This window comes from Perca fluviatilis, chromosome 7 (genome assembly GCF_010015445.1).
Source record: "Perca fluviatilis chromosome 7, GENO_Pfluv_1.0, whole genome shotgun sequence".
Classification (NCBI taxonomy): domain Eukaryota; kingdom Metazoa; phylum Chordata; class Actinopteri; order Perciformes; family Percidae; genus Perca; species Perca fluviatilis.
Genome location: NC_053118.1, coordinates 20,631,458 through 20,659,125, shown reverse-complemented (window position 1 = coordinate 20,659,125; position 27,668 = coordinate 20,631,458). Strand labels below are relative to the sequence as shown.

General features: G+C 40.5%; 2 protein-coding genes across 4 annotated transcripts; one reads left to right on the top strand and one right to left on the bottom strand.

The window, feature by feature from the left end:
* The first annotated feature begins 274 nt into the window (after nucleotides 1–274).
* On the top strand, nucleotides 275–17,712 carry LOC120561987 (DENN domain-containing protein 3-like). Of its 3 annotated transcripts, XM_039805366.1 has the most exons (28): nucleotides 275–431; nucleotides 4,296–4,443; nucleotides 5,198–5,372; nucleotides 5,550–5,630; nucleotides 5,780–5,895; nucleotides 6,120–6,244; nucleotides 6,365–6,476; nucleotides 6,694–6,813; nucleotides 6,904–7,002; nucleotides 7,538–7,657; nucleotides 8,268–8,383; nucleotides 8,583–8,738; nucleotides 8,836–8,932; nucleotides 9,033–9,136; nucleotides 9,390–9,577; nucleotides 9,730–9,889; nucleotides 10,102–10,297; nucleotides 10,430–10,598; nucleotides 11,532–11,791; nucleotides 11,871–12,041; nucleotides 12,372–12,501; nucleotides 13,028–13,135; nucleotides 13,412–13,551; nucleotides 14,144–14,304; nucleotides 14,457–14,593; nucleotides 14,948–15,066; nucleotides 15,508–15,645; nucleotides 16,113–17,712. In XM_039805366.1, the coding sequence occupies exons 2-28, from the start codon at nucleotides 4,360–4,362 to the stop codon at nucleotides 16,329–16,331; spliced, it is 3,801 nt and encodes a 1,266-aa protein (XP_039661300.1). In that variant the 5' UTR covers nucleotides 275–431; nucleotides 4,296–4,359; the 3' UTR covers nucleotides 16,332–17,712. The 3 variants fall into 3 exon arrangements, with proteins under 3 accessions (XP_039661300.1, XP_039661301.1, XP_039661302.1); XM_039805367.1 differs by lacking the exon at nucleotides 6,365–6,476 and having other exon boundaries at nucleotides 6,188–6,244; XM_039805368.1 differs by lacking the exons at nucleotides 6,120–6,244; nucleotides 6,365–6,476.
* On the bottom strand, nucleotides 17,275–27,668 carry LOC120561989 (potassium-transporting ATPase alpha chain 1). Its single transcript, XM_039805369.1, has 24 exons — nucleotides 26,145–27,668; nucleotides 25,362–25,463; nucleotides 25,111–25,170; nucleotides 24,683–24,886; nucleotides 24,358–24,471; nucleotides 24,079–24,213; nucleotides 23,459–23,576; nucleotides 23,006–23,274; nucleotides 22,726–22,804; nucleotides 22,460–22,579; nucleotides 22,194–22,303; nucleotides 21,944–22,078; nucleotides 21,536–21,728; nucleotides 21,138–21,313; nucleotides 20,846–20,982; nucleotides 20,465–20,615; nucleotides 19,977–20,145; nucleotides 19,368–19,522; nucleotides 19,006–19,129; nucleotides 18,510–18,655; nucleotides 18,242–18,375; nucleotides 17,786–17,887; nucleotides 17,498–17,589; nucleotides 17,275–17,386 (listed from the first exon to the last, which is right to left on the bottom strand). Exons 1-24 carry the CDS (start codon nucleotides 26,154–26,156, stop codon nucleotides 17,358–17,360), a joined length of 3,066 nt encoding a protein of 1,021 aa, XP_039661303.1. The 5' UTR covers nucleotides 26,157–27,668; the 3' UTR covers nucleotides 17,275–17,357.

The following is a 27,668-nucleotide window of genomic DNA, read 5'->3' as shown; positions in this document are numbered from 1 at the left end:
TGTGGGGCTTACAGCTGCTAACGCCTATTTTATTCTAATTGAAATAATGTGACTTAATTAACGTGTTAGCCACTTAAGTTTTCAATGCAGACTTTCCAAATTATGCAAGACACTGTAGACCCTATAATTATGATATTAAAAATGTGTACTTAACAACCAATATCTTGGAGGCTACTGGGTCTTTTATTATTCTATAAATGATATGCTTTGCATGATACCACATTGTGCTTCCTCAAATCATCAATGCGCATGATAGCTACGTCCACCCAGAGAAACAGGAAGTAGAGTGACAGTAAACTTTGGAAAGCGATGAGCTCGTGCCATTTAGTCGAGCAGGAGTCTGCTGCGCAGTTGGAGTGACTCTAGATTCGGACTGCTGCCATGAATGTGAAAGGGAATGAATTAAGAGCCGCGCGGTAGCCTGTGATGAGGTTAGTGACCTGAAAGAGAAGTCTAACTTTTAACGACAGCTTTAAAGACTTTACTTGAACGTTATATCGTTGACAAGTCACAAGATAGACTGGAAGCATCCTCTCACCTGTACAGCTTGTGACTCCGCCTCACGTGTCGCAGCTGCAATAAAACCGTATCAGCTACATTTCGAACTTTAATTTGTAAAACTTCGCTAAACTTGCAAAACTTGTATCCTTGTAATGTGCCTACAAAATGATGTCTTGTAACATGATGCAGTTACTTTGGATCATTCAGTGATGTTAGCTTGACATATTCGAGTCTAAAGGGTTCATTTAGTTTAAAGCTGGATAAACAATGATTTTCTTGTTGTGTTGTTGTGTGACACTGGCCTGTTTTTAACTATATATGCCATAGTGTATAACAACCGTCTCAGTCACTCAGTATTTCCTTTACAGGTGAGATTCAGATTAGCTTTATTTTCAGCCACATGTAATTGTGCAGAAAGTGAAAGTGAAAGTCGTAAGCATGCTCGTGATGTACAGCGACTAAAAGCGAAAAAGCACCCCTGTTTATACAAATACTCTGGACTCGCCTAGTGGAAGCGGATTCCAAGGGAAGTGGTATGGAAGTTGGCAGCCATCATATATGTTGCTGTACTGCTCTGTTTGCAGTACTTCTTTTTTATTTCCATCTAACCTGAAGGTAAAATATTTTTCAGATCATGTTCTCTGTACTGCCGCTTGTAAGCCACGCTATGGACCGCCCTTCTCTTGTCTCGGTTATTGGTTGTCGAAATGCTGTGTTAGTTTTCCCCACTCCAAACCTTTTTCCCAGCCTTTAGAATTTGGAAGTTACGTAGAGTGTTTTGATTTTCAGCGAAAGTTCGTGCCGGACGTAGCACAGCGCTTTCAATAATCGAGTTAATGCCAGCGGTTTTGACGTGGAATGTGCCTCGTTCGCCGGTGTGACCAGGTGAAAGTCGTTGATGATGTCGGTGATCGGCGTCAGCGATCCTTTGACCGTATGGCCTGAGAGCAGCGGTATCGTGTACCGTTTTACGGTCATGAACAGTTGCCGGTTGTTCCTGCCTATTGTTAACCTTTGGTTTCAAACCCGAAGTGAATCAAAGCTATGTTTCGAAGAAGCGGTCATCGGTTCTTATCCTCGAAAATGGTTTTGAAGTAAAGTCGAAGGTTAGCGATTAAGCAAAGTCGAAGCTTTTTCCCCTGGTATCGTAAAAGTGTAGCTTTAAAAAGTTCCTGCGAGCTTTCGTCGCCCAAAACAAAGTTCTCGCATCATTTTGGAAAAGTTCCCTAAATACGGTGAAATTGGTTCTTCAACAGAATAAAAAGGAAAACGGATTTGGAAAATGGTTCGAAATTCTCGGCAGTATTCAAAGCCGTGCGTGAAAGAAAAAGCAGTAAGCTGCCAGAGCTGGGAAAAGTTCCAAAGAAAGGGGATGTAGTCAATGCTCCCGAAAAGTCATCGAACAGCCGAGCGATGGAAAAAAGCATTATCGTAATGAGTTTAGCCCATATCCCGTAGCCATGGCAGTCATAATGAAATCAATAATCAATTCCAAGTTGTTTTCTCCTTTTCTGCGGCGGATTCTTAGAATCGCTGTTTTACAAACGGATGTTTTCTTTGTGATAATCTGCGCGGGCAACAGTATTTTGTTCCAGAGACCGATTTACACAGCAGTAATCAATATCAGTGTATTAGATGGAGGAATGTAGACATTGTACGGTAGTAAAAGTCACAAATTACACTGCTCATTTTAGGATTTGCTTCACAAGTTTATCATTGGTTGCCCTCACATCATAGAAAAGATACTGCATTTTGGACAGCATTTATGGGAAAGTAATGCCATTCTTAGTGGTATTAAGCCATGTAGGTGGTTTTGATTTGTTCAGGTTTTGAGACTTTTGATTCAGTTGCAGATACAATATATGTGTAAATTGATGCATGTAGTAACTTTTGTTTTTGAGTTTTACAATATATTCTCTTCACATTTTGAAAATGTATTTATTGCTATTTTAATCAGTTTTTTTTCTGTATTAAAGTGATAGTTCGGAGTAATTTCACCCTAGGGTCCTTTGCACCATGACCTCGAGCCAAACACTCCCCCAGAAGCTTTTTTCACCTAGGTCGAACATTGGGAGAGTTAGCGTAGAGTAGCGTTATCAGCTGAATAGCTTAGCGCAGAGGCTAATGGATCCGAAGTGTCTCTTAACATTACCCCACTAAAAATGCCGGAAATGATACCAAACGTCTACAGTGGTACAAATAGGTTATGCACTCATAAAACAATGGATTGTAAAGTTTGTAAGTACACCAGAAGTGTATGTAAATAACACTTGCCTGCTGGCTTCTGCTCTCTGCTGCTGCTGCTGCTGCTGCTGTTACTACCGGGGAAAGAGGAAGGGGGGGGGGGAAAAAAAAAAAAAAAAAAAAAAAAGAAACAAAAAAAAAAAAAAAAAAAATAAAAATAAAAAAAAGGTTTTTTTTCAAACTTTTCTTCTTATAACTAAATGTCTCCTGCTAGTTATTCTACAGCACTTACTTTAAAATAAGTTAAATTAATAAATATTTTTGTTGCATCTCTTTTCGGTGTTGTAATTTGTAGACGGCCCTAAGCACTCGTCTTACAGCAGCAACAACAACAGCAGAGAGCAGAAGCCAGCAGGCAAGTGTTATTTACATGAACTTCTGGTGTACTTACAAACTTTACAATCCATTGTTTTATGAGTACATAACCTATTTGTACTAGTGTAGAAGTTTGGTATCATTCCGGGCATTATTAGTGGGGTAATGTAAAGAGACACTTCGGATCCATTAGCCCCTGCGCTAAGCTATTCAGCTGATAACGCTACTCTACGCTAACTCTCCCAGTGTTCGACCCAGGTGAAAAAAGCTTCTGGGGGAGTGTTTGGCTCGAGGTCATGGTCCAAAGGACCCTAGGGTGAAATTACTCCGAACCATCACTTTAAGGCTTTAGTGAGTAACTTTTTTATATTAATGAACATCCATTAAATTCAAACCATTGCCGAATGAGTTGCTACAAAGCTAATTAAGACTATCCGCTCCACACAACTCCCTCTGTATTTCTCAGTATGGCTATGTTCAGAAGATTGTGTCGTCCGGCGTCTTTCGCAAGCAGAAAATCAAGTGAAGATAATTACCTCTTCTAAAGAGCCCATCATGTTTTTTTTAACTCTCCATGTCCTCCTTGGCTACTAGAAGATGTGTGGGGGAGGGGTGGGGGTGTTGGTTGATCACGGAAGGCTTGTATCATGTGGACACGCCAACAGTTGTGTTGTCATTACTTAGAATTCCTCATGGGGGCGACAGAAACTACGCACAATAGCTGATCATGATCTAATGACATTTATCTTTACAAGTGCTGTAACTACACAATATAGCTTTAAACAAAGTGAACACTGTAGAATGTCTGCCCTAGAGAGAAGTGTATAGCCTGAATTATACATTGTTGTGCAACTCTTGTAAGTAACAGTGTGGAAAATATGATAATTGCACCATGTAATCTCTGGTTCAAATAAATTCACAAAACCAAATTAAACTCAGATTCTGGTTATTGTAGCTGTAATAATTGCATCATGGAATGATTCTGGTGGAAAAAATGTCTGACTGGGCCTTCAGAAGTTGTTGATGAGAACAGCAGTGGTGATAATGAGCTGGAACAAGCACTCATGTCGTGATTTTATTAAGCTGATGTTCTTATGTAGTAAGATGAAGATGAGAAAACTGTAACAACAATCTGCCTTATTAACACACAAGCCATTTTCATTATCTCTTCATGTATACCTTTCTTTGACTCCTCTCTCTGACTGACTTCTCTGTCTCTTTTCTGTTACTTTCAGCTGTCTGAGTTAGCACATTGGCCCCTTTTCTACTGGTCCCACTGGGTCCTGGGCTGGTGTCAGTATGGCGGACCATCTGCCTCCTGCTCTGCTGGAAGCCTGCGTGGTAGTAGGAGCATCTAGCGACAAACTTAGGGAGGTCTACCAGGTATTTGCCCTGACACACAGATACGACTGATGTATTTCATCATCGTAGAATAAGTAACTTGTGTTTGCAGCCCCGTTCCATTTGTTGTTTTTATATTATGAGATTAATTTTAGTTTTGCTAGAATTTTCATGATTTCTGAGTTGTTTTTTTTGAGTATTGTGAATACTGGTAAACCCCATGTTTTATTACCTTTTTCTTAATATATTATGATATATAAACGATCATTTTGGCCATTTTGGCCATCCTGGTGGCCTAATGGTTACATTCCCGGTTGGATTCCGACCAGGAACCTCTGTATATTGGCTGTCAGTATAATAAAAAACAAAATTTGCCCCCAAAAAATTGTTTAAAAGAAAAATCAAAATATTTTCTGAAGATTCCCATTTACCAAGTCTCTGTTATTTTAGACTCAACGAGAAAGACCATCTTTGGCACTGATTAATTGTGCAATGAGTAAGGGAGAGTGACCATTGGTCCAGACAACAAAAAGAATGCTTTAATAATAATAATAATAATGATAGAATTCCCTGATGCTAATAATGCAAAAAAGCCATGTCACCCTTTTCAAGTGATTCAAGATTATGTAATCAGCATTTTTTTTTTTTATTAAGTTTTCCTAGTCTCTTCTATTAAATGAGCCACATGACTGTATGTAGAATATGTGTGATGTAGATTAATATAACATGTATCAAAGCTAATTATGATAAAAAATAGAGGTCCCCCCCAATCCTTCCCTGCCTATCTCCCACTCAGGCCATTAGCAATAATGGAACTCCAGAGCAGCTTCCGTTGGAGCCGGAGGTACTGCATGTCCTGGCCCCTCCCTTCGTTAACAGACCACACGCTGAGAGTGAAGCAGTGAGGTCACATGGGAAGAAGCGGCGCTCCTTTCTCAGAAAGAAAAGGGAACAACTAGCTCCCAGCCAAGGTCTGTACCTGCTTGTCTGGCTTGTCTTCTATCCACACATGCCACACAACAGGATTTTATATATTTTTTTCTTCTTATAAATACAGCACGTTGTTCAAGGTTTTTAATTTGTCCCTGGCCTAACTCTACCCATGTTATCATTGGTGATTTGTGTAATTTTGTTTGATATAATTTTAGCAGGCGGAAGAGAAGGTAGTGAAGTTATCGGTGTTACTAAAGACATCGACCTCATGGCTTTACCTCAACTCTGCTTCCCGGGTATTTGATATTCCCTGGCATGCACAGATTTGATTTTTGCATGCATGTCGTTCAGCCATACAATAGTACAAAACTGACCTATTGTAATTGTAGTCTAGCATGCCTACAGTATGTGTTAACATGTTTTGATATTTTTTTCTTGTTTCCAGATGGGCTCCAAGTAACCAATGAACAGAAAGATGAACAATTCCACTTCCTGGTTTTCACTGATGTCTTTGGCAACAAGACTCATGGAGTAGTAATGCAATATTACCGACCAATACTGGTACACAGTACTCAAATAATACTTCACGCACAACAATTAAACTAAAGCCCAACTATGTTTTACTGCTACAATCAGATATCTAACCTAATGCAGATAAAAACCTATTTAAGATACAATTGTTGGCAACTTAACCAATTAGCATCTGTCAATAAATAGCATGCCCACATTGAAAGATTATAAACAACATAACTAAAAGCAATTCACTGTTCACTGTGTTTTTACAGGAAGGGACATCTTTCTTCCAAAATGGACCTGGGTCCTTTAAGTTTTCTAAACTTTTCTCTGCCTACAGTTTCTGTGTCATATCCAAGTATCCTTACTTCACTGCACTCAAAGACTGTCTGTCATGGTGAGAAGCAGTGTGCTAAACTTAAACTTCTTAACTAAATTGGTTTAGCTTTACTATAAAAAATAAAACACAAACACAATCTCTGTCCCTTTCTCTTTGTTCTACTTTGTGTTTTGTTAGTCTGTTAATCCAGCTAAGAACATGTTGTTTGTCTGACATGGAGGAGACAGTGAAGGAGTTTGCAGCCAAACTGGCACTGGTCCCTGTTCCCCCTCCTGGACAACTACATTTGGTGTGTGTCTGTGTGTATGTGTGTTCACACTCTGTGGTTACTGTGGTCCTTAAAATGTTTACACTCATAGTATCATGAGCCAGGAGTTATCAGGTTCATGTTGCGTGTGTGCGTGCGTGCGTGCGTGCGTGCAGATATATACATTTTTTGTGCATCCTTTGACCGTGATACAGCCAGATAGAAGAACACAAACCGTAACGACGTGTATGTTTTGCAGATGTTTACCTTGCGTCCTCTGACCATTGTATTACCATCCAGAGAAGACAAAGAACACCCAGCTATAGATTTAGACCTCCATCTCCCTTTCTTCTGCTTCAGGCCACAGCAACTACTACAGGTACCACACACACCTGTTGTGTAGCTGTTAGTGAAACAAGAGGAGGCTCACATTAACTCGGTCTCTGATTGTCTGTCCCCTCCTCTGTAGGTGCTATCTTGTCTCCTGCAGGAGCAGCGGGTGGTGTTGTTCTCTGCTGATTGGGCCAGACTCACGCTGGTGGCAGAGAGCTTCTTGCTTTTTCTGCAGGTCAGTTGAACATCTTTGTCTGCATATCTGCAAAGGGCACAGTAGTGTTAAATGTAATTAAAATAACTTTTAAATAAGACTCAAACATTGGTCTTAGAAGCATAGCGCTACGTGGCTTGTGGTTGTTGAAGTGAAGAGTAGGGCAGGGCTGCAGTTGGAAACCTTAGGGATAATAGGGACTATCTCTTGATAATCAGGGAAAAAAAATAAAAGCCCCTTTTGCGTTAACGTTTATCTTTGGATGGTGAAACTGAATGCACATTGTAAAAGAAGTTACAGCACAATACAGAAAATACTGTATTATAATAATGGAATTTGAAGCCATGACATTCAGTTTGAAATAGTACCTTACTATTGAACATGACAAACTCACATTTATGCAATTTAAGACCAATCTTATATAGAAATGTGACTTCATATATCTAATATCTAATACAAGGTGTTCAATCCTTCATAATCCTTCATCAAGCGATCCGTTATTTAAATTGTTGATCCATTAATTTGTCCATCCACGCCTCCCTGATCTTTCTTCCAGCCTCTGTCGTGGCAGCAGCCATATGTTCCTGTCCTGGCCAGAGGCATGCTGGACTTTCTCATGGCTCCTACTGCCTTCGTCATGGGCTGCCATCTTAGTCATTTTGAAGAGGTTGCTGCTGTGAGTACACGATCCTCCAAATCACTTAAAACCTCCAATGGGAGTGGAAAATTAAGGGAATAATGGGAATGCTGTGTGGCGATTGTACATTAAACATACAGTACTGATATATATATATATATATACATTGTAGCTTTTTCATCCAAAATATCCATCTCTGTTTCAGAAATAATGATGAAAAGAGTGAGTGAAAGGACAGAGTTAAGCCTTCTGCTTCAGACTTGGTTGGATTATTAGAGGAATAGGGCTGCCATTGTCTCTGGCCTCAAAGCAGCTTATTCATCTAAATAATGTTAAACTTTAAAGGTCCCATGGCATGAAAATTTCACTTTATGAGGTTTTTTAACATTAATATGAGTTCCCCCAGCCTGCCTATGGTCCCCAATTGGCTTGAAATGGTGATAGGTGTAAACCGAGCCCTGTGTATCCTGCTCTTCCTTTGAGAAAATGAAAGCTCAGATGAGCTGTTCTGGATTCCTCGATCACATAACTAATGTTTTTGTTTTTGTTAAAATATTGTCATGTATTTGTTTACAAAAGAAGTTTCTCAGTTAATGCACAAATAAAATGAGGAAGGGATTGATTTCATTCTTGATCTTCCTCTGTCCAGGAAACCGATGATCTGATCCTAATCAACATTGATAATGGAAGAGTCTCCACTTCTTATTCTGAGACTCTTGACCTACCAGAGGTTCCACCGGCTGCTGCAGACTGCTTCACACAGAGGTGCTCACTGTCAAGAATGATACAACTACTGTTAATTTATAATAGTACTATACAGAAATACAAACAAACAAACTAAAAAGTGCCATATGGATTTGGACTTGGACACTAGATGTGTGATTTTATTGATCCTTTTCTTAAACTTGACAAGAGATATGACTGAGTTTCTATTAGTATCTACAGTGTGAGTGTGTTTCTGCAGGTGTCAGTCCCTGCAGATACATTTTGACCTGCATCAGTGCCACCATGCGAGCTGCGCTGACATCAGTGAGCAGCGGGCACAGAGAAGAGCGTGGCAACACAACCTCAACCACGACATTCAGAGGATCACACTGGAACTGATTGTCAACATATTCAGGTTCTGTGTGTGTTCTTTGTTTACTGAGATCTAATGGGATGGTTCTCCTAAAAATATATATTTTGTTAATTAATACATGTATGTATGTATATAATAGGGATGTTAGCAGTCATCTGAACTATGAACATCGAGTGTTTAACAGTGAAGAGTTCCTGAAAACCAGAGAGCCAGCTGAACAGCTGTTTTACAAAAAGGTAAATACTAACTTTGTAAAACGGGTAATATTTTTCTGTTATTTTAACTTAGGACTTGGGACCAGGTGCTCATCTTCAAATGAACATGGCTGTGTTGCAGGTGTTGGAGACACACATCTTTCATTCCTTCCTCAAGGATCGTCTCAACAGGAAAATGGACAACTTTGCTCGAATGGAACTCAGCACTCGTTCTTTGATGCAGAAGTAAATTATTAAACCCATCAACTCTCAAATGAACTGATAATATAAAGTTCACCAACACCTCTCTAAACATTATAATCTTCTTGAGGGTAGGATTTATTGCAGGGCTGTTGTATTCGACTGCATTAGTTTAAACTTAGGGGTCAGTCAGACAGTTAATATGTTTATGCCAAACAACTGACAACATTTTGGAGTGGTACCAAATAAAAAATAAAAGTACCCCTGTAATGCATTGTTTCTATCATGTGTCGTCTAGGATGAAGGCCTTGGTTAAGGTCCCACGCAGACCCACCGTGCAGGAGATTCAAGCCCGGAGTAAGAGCTCTATTACAGAGAGCAAGCTGAGTAAGAGACTGGGGATGAGCCTCCCTAACCTCAGAGACGACCAAACTATCAGCTTCCAAAGAAACACACAGCTGACCAGGATCATCTTGTCTGACCCCGGTGAGACTGCAACAGAGGCACAAACTGTCAGGATATACTGTAGACAAAGTAGCTGGAAAAGATTAAATGTTTCTTTGTTTCTCTCCCCTTCTTGCCTTCACCCCCTCCTCCCAACATGTTCTCTGTGCGCTCCCTACCTCTTTGTCTCCTAGCACTGAGAACTCCTCCTAAGCCGCCAAACGTGTTTAAGCTCCCAGAGTTTCCAGCCTCTCTGTCCTTCAACTCTGTCCAAAATTATTACAGTGAGCTGATACAGCAGCTTGGCAAAGCCATCTTCTCGGTCCAAAATGAGAACTCCACTCTGCTGGCCAGGTATTCTGCTTTTATTATTCCTTAGGCTCCTCTCCTCTCATTCCTGTCATTTTAATTTGTACAATCAAGTGTTTAACAACGTTACACTGTTGGTCTGTCAGCATTTCTTGTTTATTATTTTCACTCTCAGTTGTTAATCTTCTTTATTCCACCAAAAAAACGTTGTTACTCCAAAGACTTGAGGCTTGATTACAATAATTTCCCCCCTGCAGATTCTACTACTTACGTGGTTTCATTAACACATTGTGTTGGCGGAGGCTGGACGCTCTAGGTGATTTCCAGAACCTTTACAAGACGGACACCGCCATCTTCCCCACACAGCTGGTCACATGGCTCGTGGACACACTGCACCGAGACGAGAGGCAGCAAGCTGACAAACGACCTGAACTCAGGAGACTAATGCTCAAGGCCAGTCAGTTTACGCAACCATTATTCCCATCTTGTAGACGTGGTGGTATGAGGGAGAAACTCCAGTCTGCCTTTGTTGGTGATAAAGTAGTGATGATACATGTGATCTTGTCTTTGTTCTCCTTTTATTAGGTGAAGACAGATAATGAGAAGCTGTTGGTGCAGCCTGATGAACACGTTAAAAAGTTTGCGCTTCCCCGAAAGCATCTGCTTCAGGAAGAGTTTGTGCGTTGCGTTCAGGAGTGCGGGATTGTTCAGGATGTAGCAACCATACACCGATTATTTGATGCTCTTACTGATGGTAAGTGAGGACAGGCAGGCTCATGTGTGTGGTTTAGAGATCTCTTTTGACATTTAATATTTTTATGAATTGTATAGAACCTTGCAATATCAAACCTCAGACTTACAAATGCCGTATTTTGCAACCGGCAGTGTGAGTCAAGGCGAAGTGCTAAAAATTGTGTACCATCACTGGTGCTGATTCAAGATCCAAATCGAAGGGGAAAGATTAGTAAATCTTGAAGGCATTTTTCGGAATCCTCTGATTAGATGTGCTCTGAGCCGACATGTTGGACATGCACGTGATTTATACAGTAATTATTTTCTCCACCAGCATTAAATTAAATCATTTTTAATTGATTACATCACTTGTTGTGATGGTTGAATCAAGCCACAGTTAGATGATCTGTTGCACTTCTTGAATGCTCTGTAAGGCTGTACAGCACGTTTTTGTTGATTTCTTTAGATTAATAATAAACCTCTTTACAATATGCATATAAGTGCACTGATTTGCTTTGGTGTTGCAACAAAACAATTATCAGCTTTCTAATGCGTAGGTATAATTTATTGTTTTCAGTCAGCCACATCATGAGATATTAGATAAGGCACTTGATCTTTGGAGGAAAATGAAGTATTACACAAAGTCTTTGAAGCCACTCTCATGAGCCATGTGAATTCAGACGGTCATTTAGTAACACATGAACGATAATATGCACTATTCAGAGCTATCTGAGGTTGAATGTGGAAATAACTTCTGATCTGATTGAATCTGATTGTGCGAGTGGGAATGTTTTCAGTTGTATTTGCATGTTTTTTTTTTCCCCACTCAATGTGTCACCATGTCTTTGTCTTGTATATGTTTGTATGTCTGCTTGCACCTGATTGCGTCTCTCTCTCTCTCTCTCTCTCTTTTTTTTTTTTTTTTTTTTTTTTCCCCTCTCCATCCCTCTCCCAGGCCAGCAGAAGCAGGTGGACCCTGAACTCTTCAAAGTCTTCTACACCTTCTGGAAGGAGACGGAGGCTGAGGCACAAGACGTCAACTTGCCCCCTGAGGTCATCGACCATCTTGACAATAGTGAATGTGTCTACAAGTTGTCGTCGTGTGTCAAGACCTCCCATGGGGTTGGTAAAATTGCCATGACGCAGAAACGTCTGTTCTTGCTCACTGTGGGACGACAGAGCTTCCTGGAAATCACAAAGTTCAGAGACATACAAGTGTGTATTCATCCCCTTTCTCTGAGGTCATATTATCTGCACTCTTGTTTCAATAAATGACTCCCCCATATTTGTGCAGGACGTGAAGATTGCTTCAGCTCCCTTTCTACTTGTGCGTATTCCTTCCCTTCGTATCGAGACCTCTGGTAGGCTTGAGGTGTTTGAGGCCAATCTGAAGACAGACACAGAACTCTGGAACCTTGTGGTGAAAGAAATGTGGGCCGGGCGCAAGATGGCCGACCAGCATAAGGTACAACAAAGGCTGTCGGCACACCACTGGAACAATAAACTCTCCATTTTCAAACATTCCACTATTTAGCAAGACAACACTGTTTTGGCCCACTGTGCACATTCACAGGTCACATTTGTACAATGGTGAACTATGTGGCTTCAATTACAGTGAATACATAAAATAACAAATATTTGCAGAGACTTGTGTAAGTGTGACCTCACCACTACTCCATATAACCTAATATGACCACTACAGCAGTGATTTAGTTACTTTTTTTGACTACACAAGTCACTTTTCAATGTTTTTGTTAAATATTTCTTTAACATGGTTTATTTATTGTGTCCTAAGGACCCTCAGTACATGACTCAGGCTCTGACCAACGTCCTGTTAATGGATGCTGTCATGGGCTGCCTGCAGACACAGAGGTCCGTCATTGCTGCCTCAAAGCTGGCCTACTTTGATAAGATCAAACATGAAGGTCTGGGCTCATATCAAATAAATACTATCATTTTGCTGAATCAAAGTCGGAGTCGCCATCTTTTCTTCATACAACTGTGTCTAATCAAACTAATGATTCACTCAGACTAATGATGATTAATTAGTGTATTGATCATTTGGTCTATAAAATGGCAGAAAATAGTGCAGAATATCACGTCTATAAGCCCAAGGTTGCTACAGTCCAAAGCTCAAAGATATTCAGTTTACTATCTCACAAAGAAACACATCAAATCCTCACTGTTGAGAAGCTGGAACTAGAAAATATTTTGCATTTTTGCTAAGCAAATGACTTAGATAATTAATCGAATTATCACAATAGTTGCTATATCATTTTATGTGGAACAACTAATTGATTAATCAACTAATCGTTTTAGCTCTAATTCTTGTTTCTCTGTTTCTCTCTCTCTCTCTCTCTCTCTCTCTCTCTACACTGTACCTTCTCCAATCACCTTCTCTGTCATATTCATTCATTCATTCATTCATTCATTGTGTTTGTCTCTGACCAGTACCCATGATGGTGCCTGAAACTACCTCAGAGACTCTAAAACACAAGATCAACCCATCACTGGACCTGGCTGAACCTCAGACTGTACATGTGCTGCTTTACACACCAGGTACCGTGTGCAACACTGTCTTGATTATCTGTTCATTCAGATAAACAAGACCTATGAAGTGATCGATATGGCTGATGCATTACTGTGATATAGTGTGTATTAATTTGTTTTTTTTTATTAATTATTATCTTGTCTATGTATTTCTTGTCACTGCCACTCAAGACGTCTATGAATGCTGTGGACCACCCTGCTGCACAATCTGTTTTTTACTGCATACCGCCACCTCTCACAATTCACTGGTCCTCTGGTCTCTTGTCTCTTTCTCACTTACTTCAGGTCAGTTGACTTGCAATGACTCAGAGGGTGAGATGAACCCGAAACTGTGGGTGGCTCTCAGTGGGGGCAAAGTGGTTGTGTTTGATGCAGCCAGCTGGTCCATGCTGCAGGACTGCATCCAGGTCGGAGAGTCACAGCTGGTGAGGAGTTTATTTACTTAAAGAGGAACTCCACCAACTTTACACATCACTGTCCATCATGAGTCTGACTAAGTTATAGGAGTGCAATGATACATCGGTGGAGTACTCTTTTAGACTTAATGTATTTAAACTTTATATAGTAAATCCAACATAAAGCCACTATGTGTAGAATTTATGTGAAAACTCCTGTGTTCAAATCTGCCACATTGTCTTTGTTGATGATACTACTGGAGGCTGCAAAGTTAGAAATGTTGTAATTCGGCACATAGTGGCTTTAATACAATTGTATTTAAACATAATGTTGTTTCGGTGAAACTACAGTTAGTTTTAGGATTTAAATGAACGTTTTCAAAATTCTTCACATTAATACAATTAGTTGTAGCTCTTTGTGCAGATGTTTGTTACAATTTTGCTGTTGAAGAAGTTATTGTAACCTCCATAGTTAATGGAAACAGGTGCACACACTGTACATCTATACGGCATATTTACTGAGATACAATACAGTAATATTATTATACTGTTTTTGAGACTTAGTTAGTCCGCCTTTTTCTAAGGGAAGTGAAACTGAGATATCACATCTTCTTCTATGTAGAACTGCATGCTGGGATTGGTCCAGGAGCAGGTGTGGATTGGCTCTCAGGACTCTGTAATCTACATCATAGACACTCACAGCATGTCCTGCAACAAACAGCTGAATGAGCACAGACATGAAGTGACTGGACTTACAGTGGACTCCAGAGATCAACACAACAGGTGGAGACATGATTTTCTTTCGTCGAGTTGTCAGTTTTATCAGGTTAAACATTACAAGCAGTTTTATAAAGGGGAGTCTAAAATGTGTAAATGGAAAAGTGTTTTAATCATTCTTTTTAAATTAAAAGCTTTACTCAAACTGTCTTTCCCAGTCAGCAGACCTACTCCTGCAGCTGTGATGGGACGATTCTGCAGTGGGACTCGGCCAGTCTCAAAGTGAAGCGACAGCACCACCTCAGCTGTGACCGTCTCTCCTCCATACAGATCTATGATGGCGCGCTGTGGTGCTGTAAGTGCACACATTTCCCTGCACTTTCTGCTCCTCAACACTTTCTTTCACACACCAACACTCAAATAACAAACTACAGTAGCATTTATTGCAATCCACTGAAAGCTTATTTGCTGCTCCCTGGCTGAATGTACCGGTTTCTGTGTCTGTCAAAGTGGCTGTTGATTTTCTTTCTTTACTGTCGCAGTTTTCCTCATTTTATAGTGTAAACTGCATGGCAACTATAAGACCTACATTCCTCTCTGAACATGCCTGAACTTGACCAATTGCGTCTGCTCCTTACTTTCACCTTACCTTACCTTACCTTACCTTACCCTGATAATGGCTTGATGAAAAGTATCTGTGTATGTGCAGGTTGTAGTGACAGCATTGTGCAACTGAAAAAGAGTGGAACGCCACAAAGAAGAATGGCACTTCCTGATGACATACGGAGCATGCCCAGTAGCTTCAGCAGCTTTATCGTCATCCCAGAGGTGACATTGCTATCCTAAGATGTTCATCAATTAAGCAAGTTGGCTGCCATTTAGTGGTTTAGCAAGTCAGTCATTCAGTCTGCTTTTCAATCAGCAATTCAAGCATGTCAGTCAATTAGGAAACAAAACATTTATGATAGCCAGCAACAAACTGATTTATATAGAGAAGATAAAAGAAATTCTGGCACCTAGACAGTGATAATGAAGCTGTCGCAGGTACTCACCGCAACTTCTGAAACTGAGAGATTCAGGTATTTACTGAAAAACTTGAATATGCTGATACAACCATATTATAATTGATTTGGTGTATGATATTGATGTGCATAAAAACTCGCTGGCTACAGATGAAATGCGCTTTGTCACTGTTCCACATTATCAAAATGTTTGCACATGCTAACCGTATTGATGCCACTTCCTCGTGTTTGTGTGTGTCTGTTCCAGCGAGGTCAGTTGTGGACGGGCTGTGCAGACTCAGGGGAGCTGTGTCTCTGGCACACTAACAGCCACAGACGGCCATTTAAGAGAATCTCCCTGCCAGGCAGTTCAGGAGTCACCTGTATGATTCGAGTCAAGGACCAGGTGAGCTATGATACATGTCACATTCTGTTACATCTGAGTGCTAACTTGTTTGTATACGTAATGTGTGTTGAACACTTCCTTCTTTTTTTTTTGTGGTTCATGGGGACACAAAGCTGGCGTTGCTTATTGAGGACGTAAAGTGGATTCACATTAGCAATGATTAATTTGTTTGGTGCATATGTGTTCAAGTGAAAATATATTTTTTTAAGTATAACAAACATGCATATTGGAAAGTATCCCTCTATTAGGCAAGTGCTCATAAATTTTAAGGTAAGTTGTGTAACTCAAACAGCATTTTTTTTTTTTTTTTCCCTCTTCAATCATCACTTATCACTGCTTTTAAATGTCTTATGTATCCCTGTACGGTGTCCTTGAGTGCAGAGAAAGGCGCCTTTAAATAAAATGGTATTATTATTATTATTATTATTATTATTATCATCATCACCTGCTACTTTTCCTCCTCCCAGATCTGGGTGGGCTGTCGTGGCCGGAGCGGTGTCGGAGGTCAGTGCGACGGTCAGCTGAGAAGCCAGGTGTTGGTGGTGGACGCAGAGAGCCACGCTGTGGCTAAGGAGCTGCAGGCCCATTCAGACTGCATCCAGACGCTCTGCTCTGCTGAGGACCGCTACGTCCTGAGTGGCTCTGCACGCTACGATGGCAAGATCGCCATCTGGAAAGTCGAGTAGAGAACAGACATGGAGAAAGCAAAAGTGAAGCAAGAGAGAAGAAGTAGCAAAAAGGCACTTGTGAGTTAATACACAAGACCTGATAAATGTTTACACTTTGGGTATTTGACTGCGATCTTCCTGTGGGAGGTTGAGCAGAGCAAGAGTGGAGACAGGAGGACAAATTGATGACGAGTGAAAATGAATAGAGGTGCAGAGGAAAGTTCTTTTCTTTCTCTTTGTGGAGTATCTTTTTGTAGATACATTTCAATGGTAATTGAGTTTTTCTGCTGGTAGCTAAAACAAAATGGTCAAGGCAGCCTTTAAAAATGTCATTTTGAGACTTTAATGGATAAGAGAGCCCTTAAACCAAATATATACCCTATGTGACAGAGATTTGGTTTCTGACAGAGCAGAGCAGATCATTAACTTATTGTCATTTGTGTTTCTTTCTAAAACACTGATAATGAATGACATGTTCAGGTATTATCATGTACTGCTGTGTGGAAGCCTATGTGCAGTCCTGCTCTAGTTTGCTTACTTGTCAAGACAGATGCAGCCTCCTGTTTCACAGCCTATTTTAGAAAGTGATTGTGACATGATTCTTTGAATAGATTGTGAATTCCATGTTCTTGAAGAGATCAAATGCAAACTACAACTCTACAACAAGTAAAGATACAACCTTCAAAACACACACGGCAATATAGAATATACAAAAATCAAGTTGCTACTAATGTTATTGATTTGAGGTTGTCATCAGTCTTCAAGTTCTTTATTAGTACAAATACAATGCAGCCACAGTCAAAGAGCTGAAACACAACAAATCGGTGTGATTTATTCATTGATGACGTTCAGTAATTATTACCTTTTTACTCATGTAGGCATTTTACTTATTTTTATTATTTACTTATTCTTGAATATTAATAACATCATAATATTACACTAGTTTAACATATAAATACATGCATCACAAAGTTTGCAGCATGATGATGCTTTCATGAATATGAATGGATGGATGGATGGATAGATGAAAGAGCCTCTCTGGTCTCAGTAGTATAATTCCTGATCCCACCAGCCTGAGATAAAAGCCAAAGATTAATGAATACTGAATATTTGCAGACATGTTAATGATGATTGATAAAAGGATGTTGAATGGTTCGAAGGAAGGATAAAGATTCATGGCTTACTTCCTGGATATCTTCTGACTCCTAGCTTCCTGATCTCATCATAGACAAAGATTAAAATACCATATGGAACCGGAACAAACCACCACTGGACTCTGGAGAGAAAACAGCATGTAGCATTAGAGCACAGGCTACATTATTGTAGTGGGAAATGACATTATACCTGCAGGCTCTATATTCATGATGTTTCAATTAAAATTTGTATTCTCAATTCATAACACACAGACCACTTTTTTCCTTCTAATCCAGTCTGAGCTTTGATTTCAGATGGTCACCACTGTGTGCCTTTACCTGATAGGCATGAAATTGAAGATATTGGGCATTCCAGGGCAGTAACAAAGCAGGTTACCCAGAAGGAGCTGGAAGACTATGGCAGAAACCAGGACACGGTTCCTGCACACAAATAAACACAATAAAATAACTGCCCAATTTTCCACACAAACTATTCATAAATCACAAACTAAGCTATACTCAGTTTGTATATAGTTCCCCCAATTAGTTTTAATGATGTAACTACAAGACTAGCAACAATAATAATAATGCATGAACACACTGGAGTTGGAATAATGGCAGGTTTTCCTGTTCTTCCCATTCTTCCAATAACTGTGAATGGAAAATAAGCTTTGGACGTGTAAATGTTAACATGATACAGACACAGAATTAACCCTGTAAATGTTAATGCTATAACTTTGGTTATTAAGATACATTATGCCGAGCGATGCATGTTTTGGATGGGTCTTTACTGACCTGAAGAAGCCTTGCTGGAACACAGACAGACGACGAGTTTTCCTGATAAGCACATCTGAGATCTGACAGATCTCTATGCTGACGAAAAATACAGTGTAGCACGTATACTCCTGGTACAACCTCTGACTGAAGGTCTGTAAGCAGAGGAAATAAGGGAGTTATTTGGTTACTTTGCTGATAAAAATACAGATATTCCTTGAACCAACCACTTTCTGTTGGATTAACACGTGAGACGAAATATGTCGAGCGGTAAGAAGTCTGTACTAACCCATTCTTGTCCATAGCTGTCCTGTACGTCTTGAAGATGAACGTTCTCCCACTGAGAACGCAGGCCGACACACAAGAGTGGATACCAGCCCTCCTGCGCCATGGCTGTGAAATAATCTGTAAAACCTGCAAAAGACTGGATGGCTCCTGGAAAAAAAAGAAAGAAGGGGAAACAAGAAGTGAAAAACGGGTCAATACTATATAAAGAATGTATACAGAGAGCACAGTAGCTCAGCCTCCTCCATAGGGATTCTGAGTGCACTCTTGTTACAGGTATTGTCTTATCTGCTTTATTATACAAGGGTGTAACAGTGGAAGACGTGCCTAGCAAAGTCTGTTAGCGGGCTATACATGTATTCATAGGGCTGGAGATACATTCAGGTAACCTTTAGGTTTGTCTGTTGTATTCAGTTTAATGCAACTGGGATTAAGAAACCGTATACATGTTTTGTTCAACGCACGCGCGCGCGCACACACACACAGCCACACAGTCTCACCTATCTGGAAGTATGAGTACACAGCCAGGGCTTCGTTTACCAGACGATGCTGACGAGGGTTTCTGGGCTTCAGGTGCATGATGTCACTCTCTGCTTTCTCATAAGCCAAAGAGACAGAGGGGAACTACAGAAGAGACAGAAATAAAAAGCAATATATCACAGCAGATAGAGGAGCGAGGAAGATTATGATGCTAATTTGCTATTAAAGTCACAAAATCACTCTGTGTAAAGGATAAGGCCAATGTGTGGTGATTCAGTATCAACCACAAACAAATAGACACAATCATCTTTGATGAAAAAAAATAGCCAGTGTAATGACCATAATTGAGAAAAGAACTGGTACTAATGACATAATTACTCACAATGTCAGTGGCCAGTTCGATGAAGAGAATAGTGATGCAGCCCAGAGGAAGAGGCACGCTGACTGTGATGTAGATCAGATATGGAGTCAGCTCAGGAATGTTCTTGGTTAGTGTGTAGGCGATAGACTTCTTCAGGTTGTCAAAGATAAGACGGCCTACACACACACACACACACACACACACACACACACACACACACACACACACACACACAATAAAATAGCTCAATATAGTCTGTAAATATACAAACAGTTTTTCAGTATTTCTTTTCACTTTTATACGTCCTTTACTGTATTAGTAACCACCAAGATAACAATCTGTTAACAAAAATAAATAAAAAAGCGCTCTTGAGTTTTAGGGGCTGGTAGGCCTACTGTATGGCAATCTCACTTCAGATTTATTGATAATATTTAAAATAACAGACAAGATATGGAAAACAGAGACATTCATGAACAGAGGAAGGGTACGACCATACGACCACCATCACACGTGCAGAGATCCAGTTTTTCGGTCAAGTGGTGAAAAGCGAGCCGTCTCCCAGACTGTGAACCTTGAGTTTTAAGATTGTTTTGTCAAAACACACGGACTTTCTTTTCTTTTGAGTCTCACCTTGCTCTACTCCAGTGACAATAGAAGCAAAGTTGTCGTCCAAAAGGATCATGTCTGCAGCGTTCTTGGCAGCGTCTGACCCGGCGATCCCCATGGCGACACCAATATCAGCCTTCTTAAGAGCCGGAGAGTCGTTCACACCGTCACCTGTCACGGCGACGATGGAGCCCTGGGGGGATGAAAGATGAAAACATCAGACACAAGCCTGAAAACATAATCTGATCATTCAAGCTGGATATGAATACATGCAAACCAATCTCTTTTTTTCTGCTGCTTCCTAATACACAATCCTCCCAGGGGACCACATTGAAACAAAATGTTAGCTTCATAGTGTCTATCCTTGATAACCTTAAAATTATATGTATAGGAAACTTGCTTTGGAGGCATATTGTTTTTTAAATTATGAAATAAATGTCACTCAATCATCACAAGATTAAGAGGGCACAGGTAGTAAAGTGAGAGGTGTGTATGTTTTTGTGTGTATTTACCAGACGTTGACAACTCTCCACAATAATCAGTTTCTGCTGAGGGGATGTTCTTGCAAACACCATCTCAGGATGGTTTCGCAGTGCGTCATCTAGCTCCTCGCTGCTCATGTCTTTCAGCTGACCACCACTGATCACACAGGCACGGGCGTCCCTGCACACACACACAACCCAGTGACAGACAGAGTTACATTACATCCAAATAGACAAAGGCACGAGCTTGCATTCAGACACAACAGTCCAGTGAATCTGTACAAGACGATGTAGGATTCTGTAGTTCTGCGTTGTAGTCACACCATAAGAAATACACATTATACTGGATAGACCCTCAGATCCTTGATTTGTAACAGAGATGAGCACTGTGGACAGCAGTTATGCAAATACCTCTTGTTGACTTGTTCGACAGGTATGCGCTTCCTCTGCGCTATATCTTCCACTGTTTCACTGCCTTCGGAGATAATACCAACGTTAGCTGCTATTGCCCTTGCTGTAATTGGATGGTCCCCAGTCACCATGACAACCTAAAGTTACAAGTTATACAAAAAAAAAAGTTATGAGACAGGGAGATATACATAAATTCACAATGTGAAAACGCAGTCTCTTGCAAGCATTTAAAAAAGAATCTAAAACAGCCCAAACAAGCCGTTTACGTGTATGTGGGACAATGTAAACACACCCTGATACCAGCAGTACGACATTTCATCACTGCATCAGGTACAGTGGCTCTTGGGGGGTCAATCATTGAGATGAGACCAGCAAAGCACAGTCCTGACGTGGTGAAATTCATCTCATCAGGGTCAAATGGATAGCCACGAGGAAACTCCTTCTCATTCAGATAGATATGACAGAAACCTGGAAGTGGGAGAAAAAAAAGGAACAACAGATAGTTAATTCTCATTGTGTATTGCAGAAGATGTATATGTACTAATTAATGTGTTATTAGCTACAAAACTAAATGGTAACATTTGCTTGCAAAAACTTCAGATTAAAGAAGGTTTTTTTTCAATATACTGTAAGCAAAAGGGAAATGATAGTTTTGGGAAAACATCAAGGTCATAAGAAGTACTCCCTAACCCAGTACTCTCTCTCCCAGTCCTCCCAGGTCCATATAAGCTGTCTGAAAGGCTTCACTCCACTGCTCATCCAGAGGCAGCTCCTGGCCTTTAATCAAAATGGTGGAGCAACGCTCTAAGATACGTTCTGGTGCTCCCTTCATCACCAACAGGTAGCGTAGGTCCAGAGGATCCTCCAGTTCATGGATAGACAGCTGGAGAAGAGAGGGGTGGTTGACAGAAGCTGAATCAAATAAACCAGAGCTCTTGGATCCACCGTGAATCACAGGATTATAGTACAGTAGTATCACATTATCAAAGTAGGAAATTCAGATGATAGCATTCAATATTTAAAAATATATATATTTTGCCCACTTATCTGGTTTACAGTGTAGTAATTGATCAAAATTGTACAAAGCCCTGCTCTCACCTGAAACTTGTTGGTGGAGTTGAAGGGCACCTCCACCACTTTCTTGAAGCGATTACGGTAGTCCATGACGTTCCCCACAGTGAGCTCGGTGAACTTCAGCAGAGCAGTCTCTGATGCATCTCCTACCACCAGCCTCTGTATGAGATGGTGAAAGTGAGATCCAAAGAGACAAAAAGGAACAAATCTTTTCATCAAGATGTGACATTTTGCCAGCTCAAATGGATGTAGACGACAAATGCTGAACTTGTACCTTGGGAATAGGAACACCTTCCTGATCTGGTCTGAATGTAGCTCTGTTACACAGGGAAGCCACTCTCGCCACTGAACGCCATGTTTCTGATGACTGATCAAAACTCTGGCCTGGAAACCACACAATAAAAGAATACTCAAATGTAAAATAACATGAAACAACCTTTTATAAAAAACATGTAACAGTGTAAATAGCCATCTACAAGTTAGCTTATTATAGCCTGTATTGATTATAACAATAACAATAACTTTTTTTCATGTGTATACCTGACTGATCTTCAGTGGTATCGGCAGCGTGGATGTGGTTGTCAAACCAAAGGTGAGCTACGGTCATCCTGTTCTGGGTCAGGGTGCCCGTCTTATCAGAACAGATCACTGAAGTGGAGCCTAAACACACACAGTTTAAAGGTTAAACGCATATATACTGTACACACATGCATGCTGCAATAACTTAATAGGGACCAAAACGTTATGTCCCTGAACTCAACAAAACTGTCAGGAACAGGATGTTTCTGGTGTTCAGACAAACTGACCTAACGTCTCCACAGCCTCCAGGTTCTTCACAACACAGTTCTTCCTGGCAAGTCGTTTAGCAGTCAGTGACAGACATACCTGTTAACAAAGACACAGGCTGTTACAGACTGACAGGTTAATATAGAGCCTCCAGCACATGTGATGAACTAAAACATCCACGCTCATTTTGCATACTATTTACTAATACACAGGATGTGATTTTGCATTGGTGCCATCATCCCAAATGAGCATTCATACAGGGAAACTAGACAGTAATTCACATTTGTTGCAGTGACTCACGGTAACCGTAGCAAGTAGCCCCTCTGGCACATAAGCCACCACGATGGCCATGAAGAAGATCATGGCTTCCAGGAAGGCATAGCCGATGAACATGGCAACCACAAAGAAGGTAAACCCGAAAAAGATTGCGAGACCGGCGATGATGTCAACAAAATGTTCGATTTCTATGGCGATGGGTGTCTTTTCGTTCCCGACGCCGCTCGCCAAGCTGGCAATCCGACCAATGATAGTACGATCACCTGTGTTAATGATTATACCAGTAGCTACACCTGGAGAGAAGAGAAGAGAAGAGAAGAGAAGAGAAGAGAAGAGAAGAGAAGAGAAGAGAAGAGAAGAGAAGAGAAGAGAAGAGAGCTTATTCTTAAGTTCACCAACAAACAAATACTTAAACTAATAGATGATATCTAGTCCAGGATATCTATACGCATGTACAGTGTGTACTGTTTACTGTACCTTCCAGACAGGTTGTGGAGAAGAAAGCAATGTTTTTGGTCTCCAGTGGATTCTCATGAGTACATTCTGGAGTCTTGCTTTGTGGTTCAGACTCGCCTGTCAAGGACGAGTTGTCCACCTGGCACACAAAGTATATTCACAAAAGGTTCATTACATGTCCACAAGATAACATGGGGTAGGAAGGGAGGATGTCTAACTGGGCCACACATTTAGTCTTTCACTGTCTTATATGTATTCAAAAACATTACACCAACTGGCCTCATATGCTGTTGAACACTGTAAAATTCTAGGTACATTACACTGGCTGGCCTACTGAGGATGCTATAATTAACCCTTGTGTTGTCCTTTATTGACCATGAATTTAAAAAACGTTTAAAAAAGCGGCACTGACAATCCCGGAATGACAAGTTCATGGACAACGGTGAAGACAACACAAGGGTTAAAGTTGTATTTCAGTTACCAGTAATCCTACTTTGACTAAATGTAGACATTTGAAGGAAATATAATGATTTTTTTGTGGACTCAATAAACATGTCAAAGTCTGAACTTAAACTTGCATCCTGACACATTTAATTTGTCCAAATGTATGTATGGATATACAGTATATGTGTGTGATGTACCTTGCAGGCCTGACCACTGATGATGCGAATGTCAGCAGGGACTCTGTCTCCTCCTTTGATCTCCACCAAATCCCCCACTACCAACTGGTGGGCGTTGATCTGGTTTTTCTGGCCGTCACGGATCACAATGGCTTGCTATTTTTGGAGATTTGAGAGTAAAAATAGCAAAGATGAAAGGAGATGAACAACATGAAGAAAGACACAGAGTGAGAGAGGGAAACAAGAGAGGAAGGAAAGAGATAAAAAGGGCCTCATTTTCATTGTTTATGGGCAAATTACCTGTGGTACCAGATTCTTGAAGCTGGCAATGATGTTGGTACTCTTGAATTCTTGGTAGTAACCAAAACAGCCAGTCACCACGACGACAGAAATTAGGGTGATGGCCAAGTACAGCTGGAGTGAGAAAAAAGATGTAACCATAAAAACAGGCAGCTAGCAATGACAAATTGCTGTCCTCCCTTTCTTTATCTCTTCATTTCTGTCCCTCTATGATCCCTCCTGCTCAAACCAATCCACATAAGCCATAGATTCAGTCTTTCTCAATTTTATTTTCAATAGTGCACTAAAAGGTGAAAAAAAAACTCTCAATGGAAATATAACTCACATTGTCAAAGGCGGTGACATTCCCTCTCGCAACTTCAATTCCAAAGGCGATGAAGCAGATGACAGCTGCGACCCACATCAGACACTGCAGCCCTCCGGCCAGCTGTCTTGCAAACTTCACGTACTCCGGAGTTCCTTTGGGAGGCTTCAGTTCATTAGGACCGTCTCTCTCCAAGACTTGACTGGCAAAGGTGGAGGTCAAACCCTGTGGATGGAGAACAGAAAAGAAGGATTAAATAAATGAGTATGGTGGGAAAAAGACACTACAAAAAAATGAACCTGAACCTAAAGGACCTAGAGAGGGAAAAAAAAGTGTGTGTTAGATATGGGTGAAGAGAAAAGGTAATTAAGCGCATAAGATAAAGGAGAATGAAGTGAAAAAATACAAGACTCTAACAAAAGACAGACATTACAGAAAGAAAGTCTTACCTTGGTAACACTAGTGTTGTACCTCATTTCTAGTTCTTCAATTGTAATCTCATGGTCGTCCTGCAGGAGGAGACAGATCGCAAAATTCAGTCAGGGCAAGCGGACGAAAAAACTTTTAAAGGGCAGTTCAGAGTGAATCAAGGTGATTCATTCATAACTGGTTATTATAAGTGGACAGAGAAAAACCATAGACAGTTCATTACTACATATCCTGAGTACTGTGCAGCCATGAGGCTTCTGTCTTTACTTACTATATCCATTTCTTTCTTCATGCCCTCCAGTTTCTCCTTCTTCTTCATCTTTTTCTTCTTCTTGTCCATATCTCCATCCATCTCAAACATGTTGTAGGTGTCCTAAATGCAGAAAATTGACATGCATATATTTATGCAAGCAACGTACCTATTTTTCTTTTTCTCTTAAAAAAAAAAGATTATTTATTTTGGGCATGTTTAGGCCTTTATTTGTTAGGACAATTTAGACATGAAAGGGGAGAGAGAGAGGGAATGACATGCAGAAAAGGGCAGCAGGTTGGAACCGAACTGGCAGAGGCAGCGGCTGCGGCAAGGACTGAGCCTCTGTCTATGGGCGCACGCTCTACCAAGTGAGCTAACCAGGCGCCCCCTTGTGGCTTGGCACTCTAGATGATATGTGTATCAAATGTAGCACTTTTATATATCTGATCTATATTATATGATCTTCAAAAGGTACTCTTAGGTCATTATTTGACCAACAGCTCACTGAATTAAAATATTTGCATGCTCATTTGCATTAAACACTTTTGCATACACATTTGGCTTGTTGTAAATAAACAAAACAACACTTCATAGAGTGGAGTACACTATGTCCATGCCAGTCTAAGAAAATGCATTCTGAAAGAAAATGAAAGAAAAGATAAACAAAAAGGCAGATAAAAAGTAATAGTAAAGTAAGCAAGGTCTGATCAAGGGTTTTCAATAAAGTGTACTACCTAAGAGCCCAACTAATGCTAAACAAGGTGAATGGTCATCAGCTAATCTGCTGGGTGGGTCGCCTACCTTTTTACTCATGGTTGCAGGTTTGTAAGGGGACTGCTCTCCTAAATCAATGGAGGTCCAGACCACTTGATCCTTCTTCTTGGTCCCCGAAATTTTGTCAGTTACAGTCCAGTCCCAAACACACACTTTTTTTCTGTTTCTCCCTCTCTCTCTCTCTCTCTCTCTCTCTCTCACACACACACACACACACACAATGGTTAGAAACAGGACAGATTTTCTGGAGAAGCCTTTTATACATCACAACTCCCCTTTTTATACACACATGCGCACAAACTTGCTTTGGACATATCCACACACATTTATGTTTAAACACGCACTTTAATACGACTACCTGCGTAAAACAATGTCACCCCTAGGCAGGTCACACACACACACACACACACACACACACACACACACACACACACACACACACACACACACACACACACACACACACACATACACTCATATCACAAGCTAGGCTGGTATCTCTTATCTCCTCTCTGCACGTTTCTTTTCCTGATAAACTGACGTGAGTAAAGACCAGAGGAACAGTGAAGGTTAATACAGACCAATGTCATTCCTAGTAGTGTGCCTGACATTGCACTGCATCAATTAATAAATGCTCCACTACACAACTATTACTAGTCTACTATTGGCCTTGAGTCATTCTGGAGGTTGAAATTGAATTGGTTGCATTGATATAGTAAGCATTCATCTTTTTCTGCTGCCATATGCGCAATATGTACTAAGACGGGCGAAAAACTTTTAAAAAATCGTGCACAATCCACAGCCTGACAGGCGTCAGTGATGCCCTGCAGCACCACAAAACCAAAACCAAAGGGAGAAGACATCAGGCTGCAGCTGGAGTTAATCATTAGTCACACCTAATGCCAATTCCAGCTCATTAGCAGTGCTACAACAGGTAGCACCAACTACAGAGGCAAGTTAATGGTGTCAGCATGTCCACTGCAGGTGTTTTCTTCCTCCTCCTCCTGCAGGCTAAGTGGCACATGTCTGGCTATGTGTTTATTTTGAAGACCACACACTCCTTCTGTTAACCACATTTGATTAATACACTCCTCCCTGCAGGTCCTTTTTTGTCATTTTGTCAACAGACAGTAATTTAGAGTGACGGAGGATTCTACTACTAAAATTGAGTTTTGCTTATGGGGCTTTTGGATAACAGACAATGTTTTATTAATGACACAAAAATAAAATGACCTAAATGATTATTCAAGAATATCAAGAACACAATTGTTGAGTGACATTAAAGCCCAGCACTGTGCTCGGCTGATGAGGGTCATTATAGCAGATAGGCGTCAGCAGGCCTCTCTACCATGCTCTCTAAATATCCAGAACTACAAAGGACCACTACATTTGTAGAGGTTAAAAAAGGCACACTATTGTAGATACAGTTGCAGATAGTGACTCTATCATAAAATATATTTAATCTGTAATATTGCCTTTACAAGATATGTCCCACACATCCAGCCAACTAATTTCAACACAGTAAGGCAAATCACTTCACAAAATGGGAAC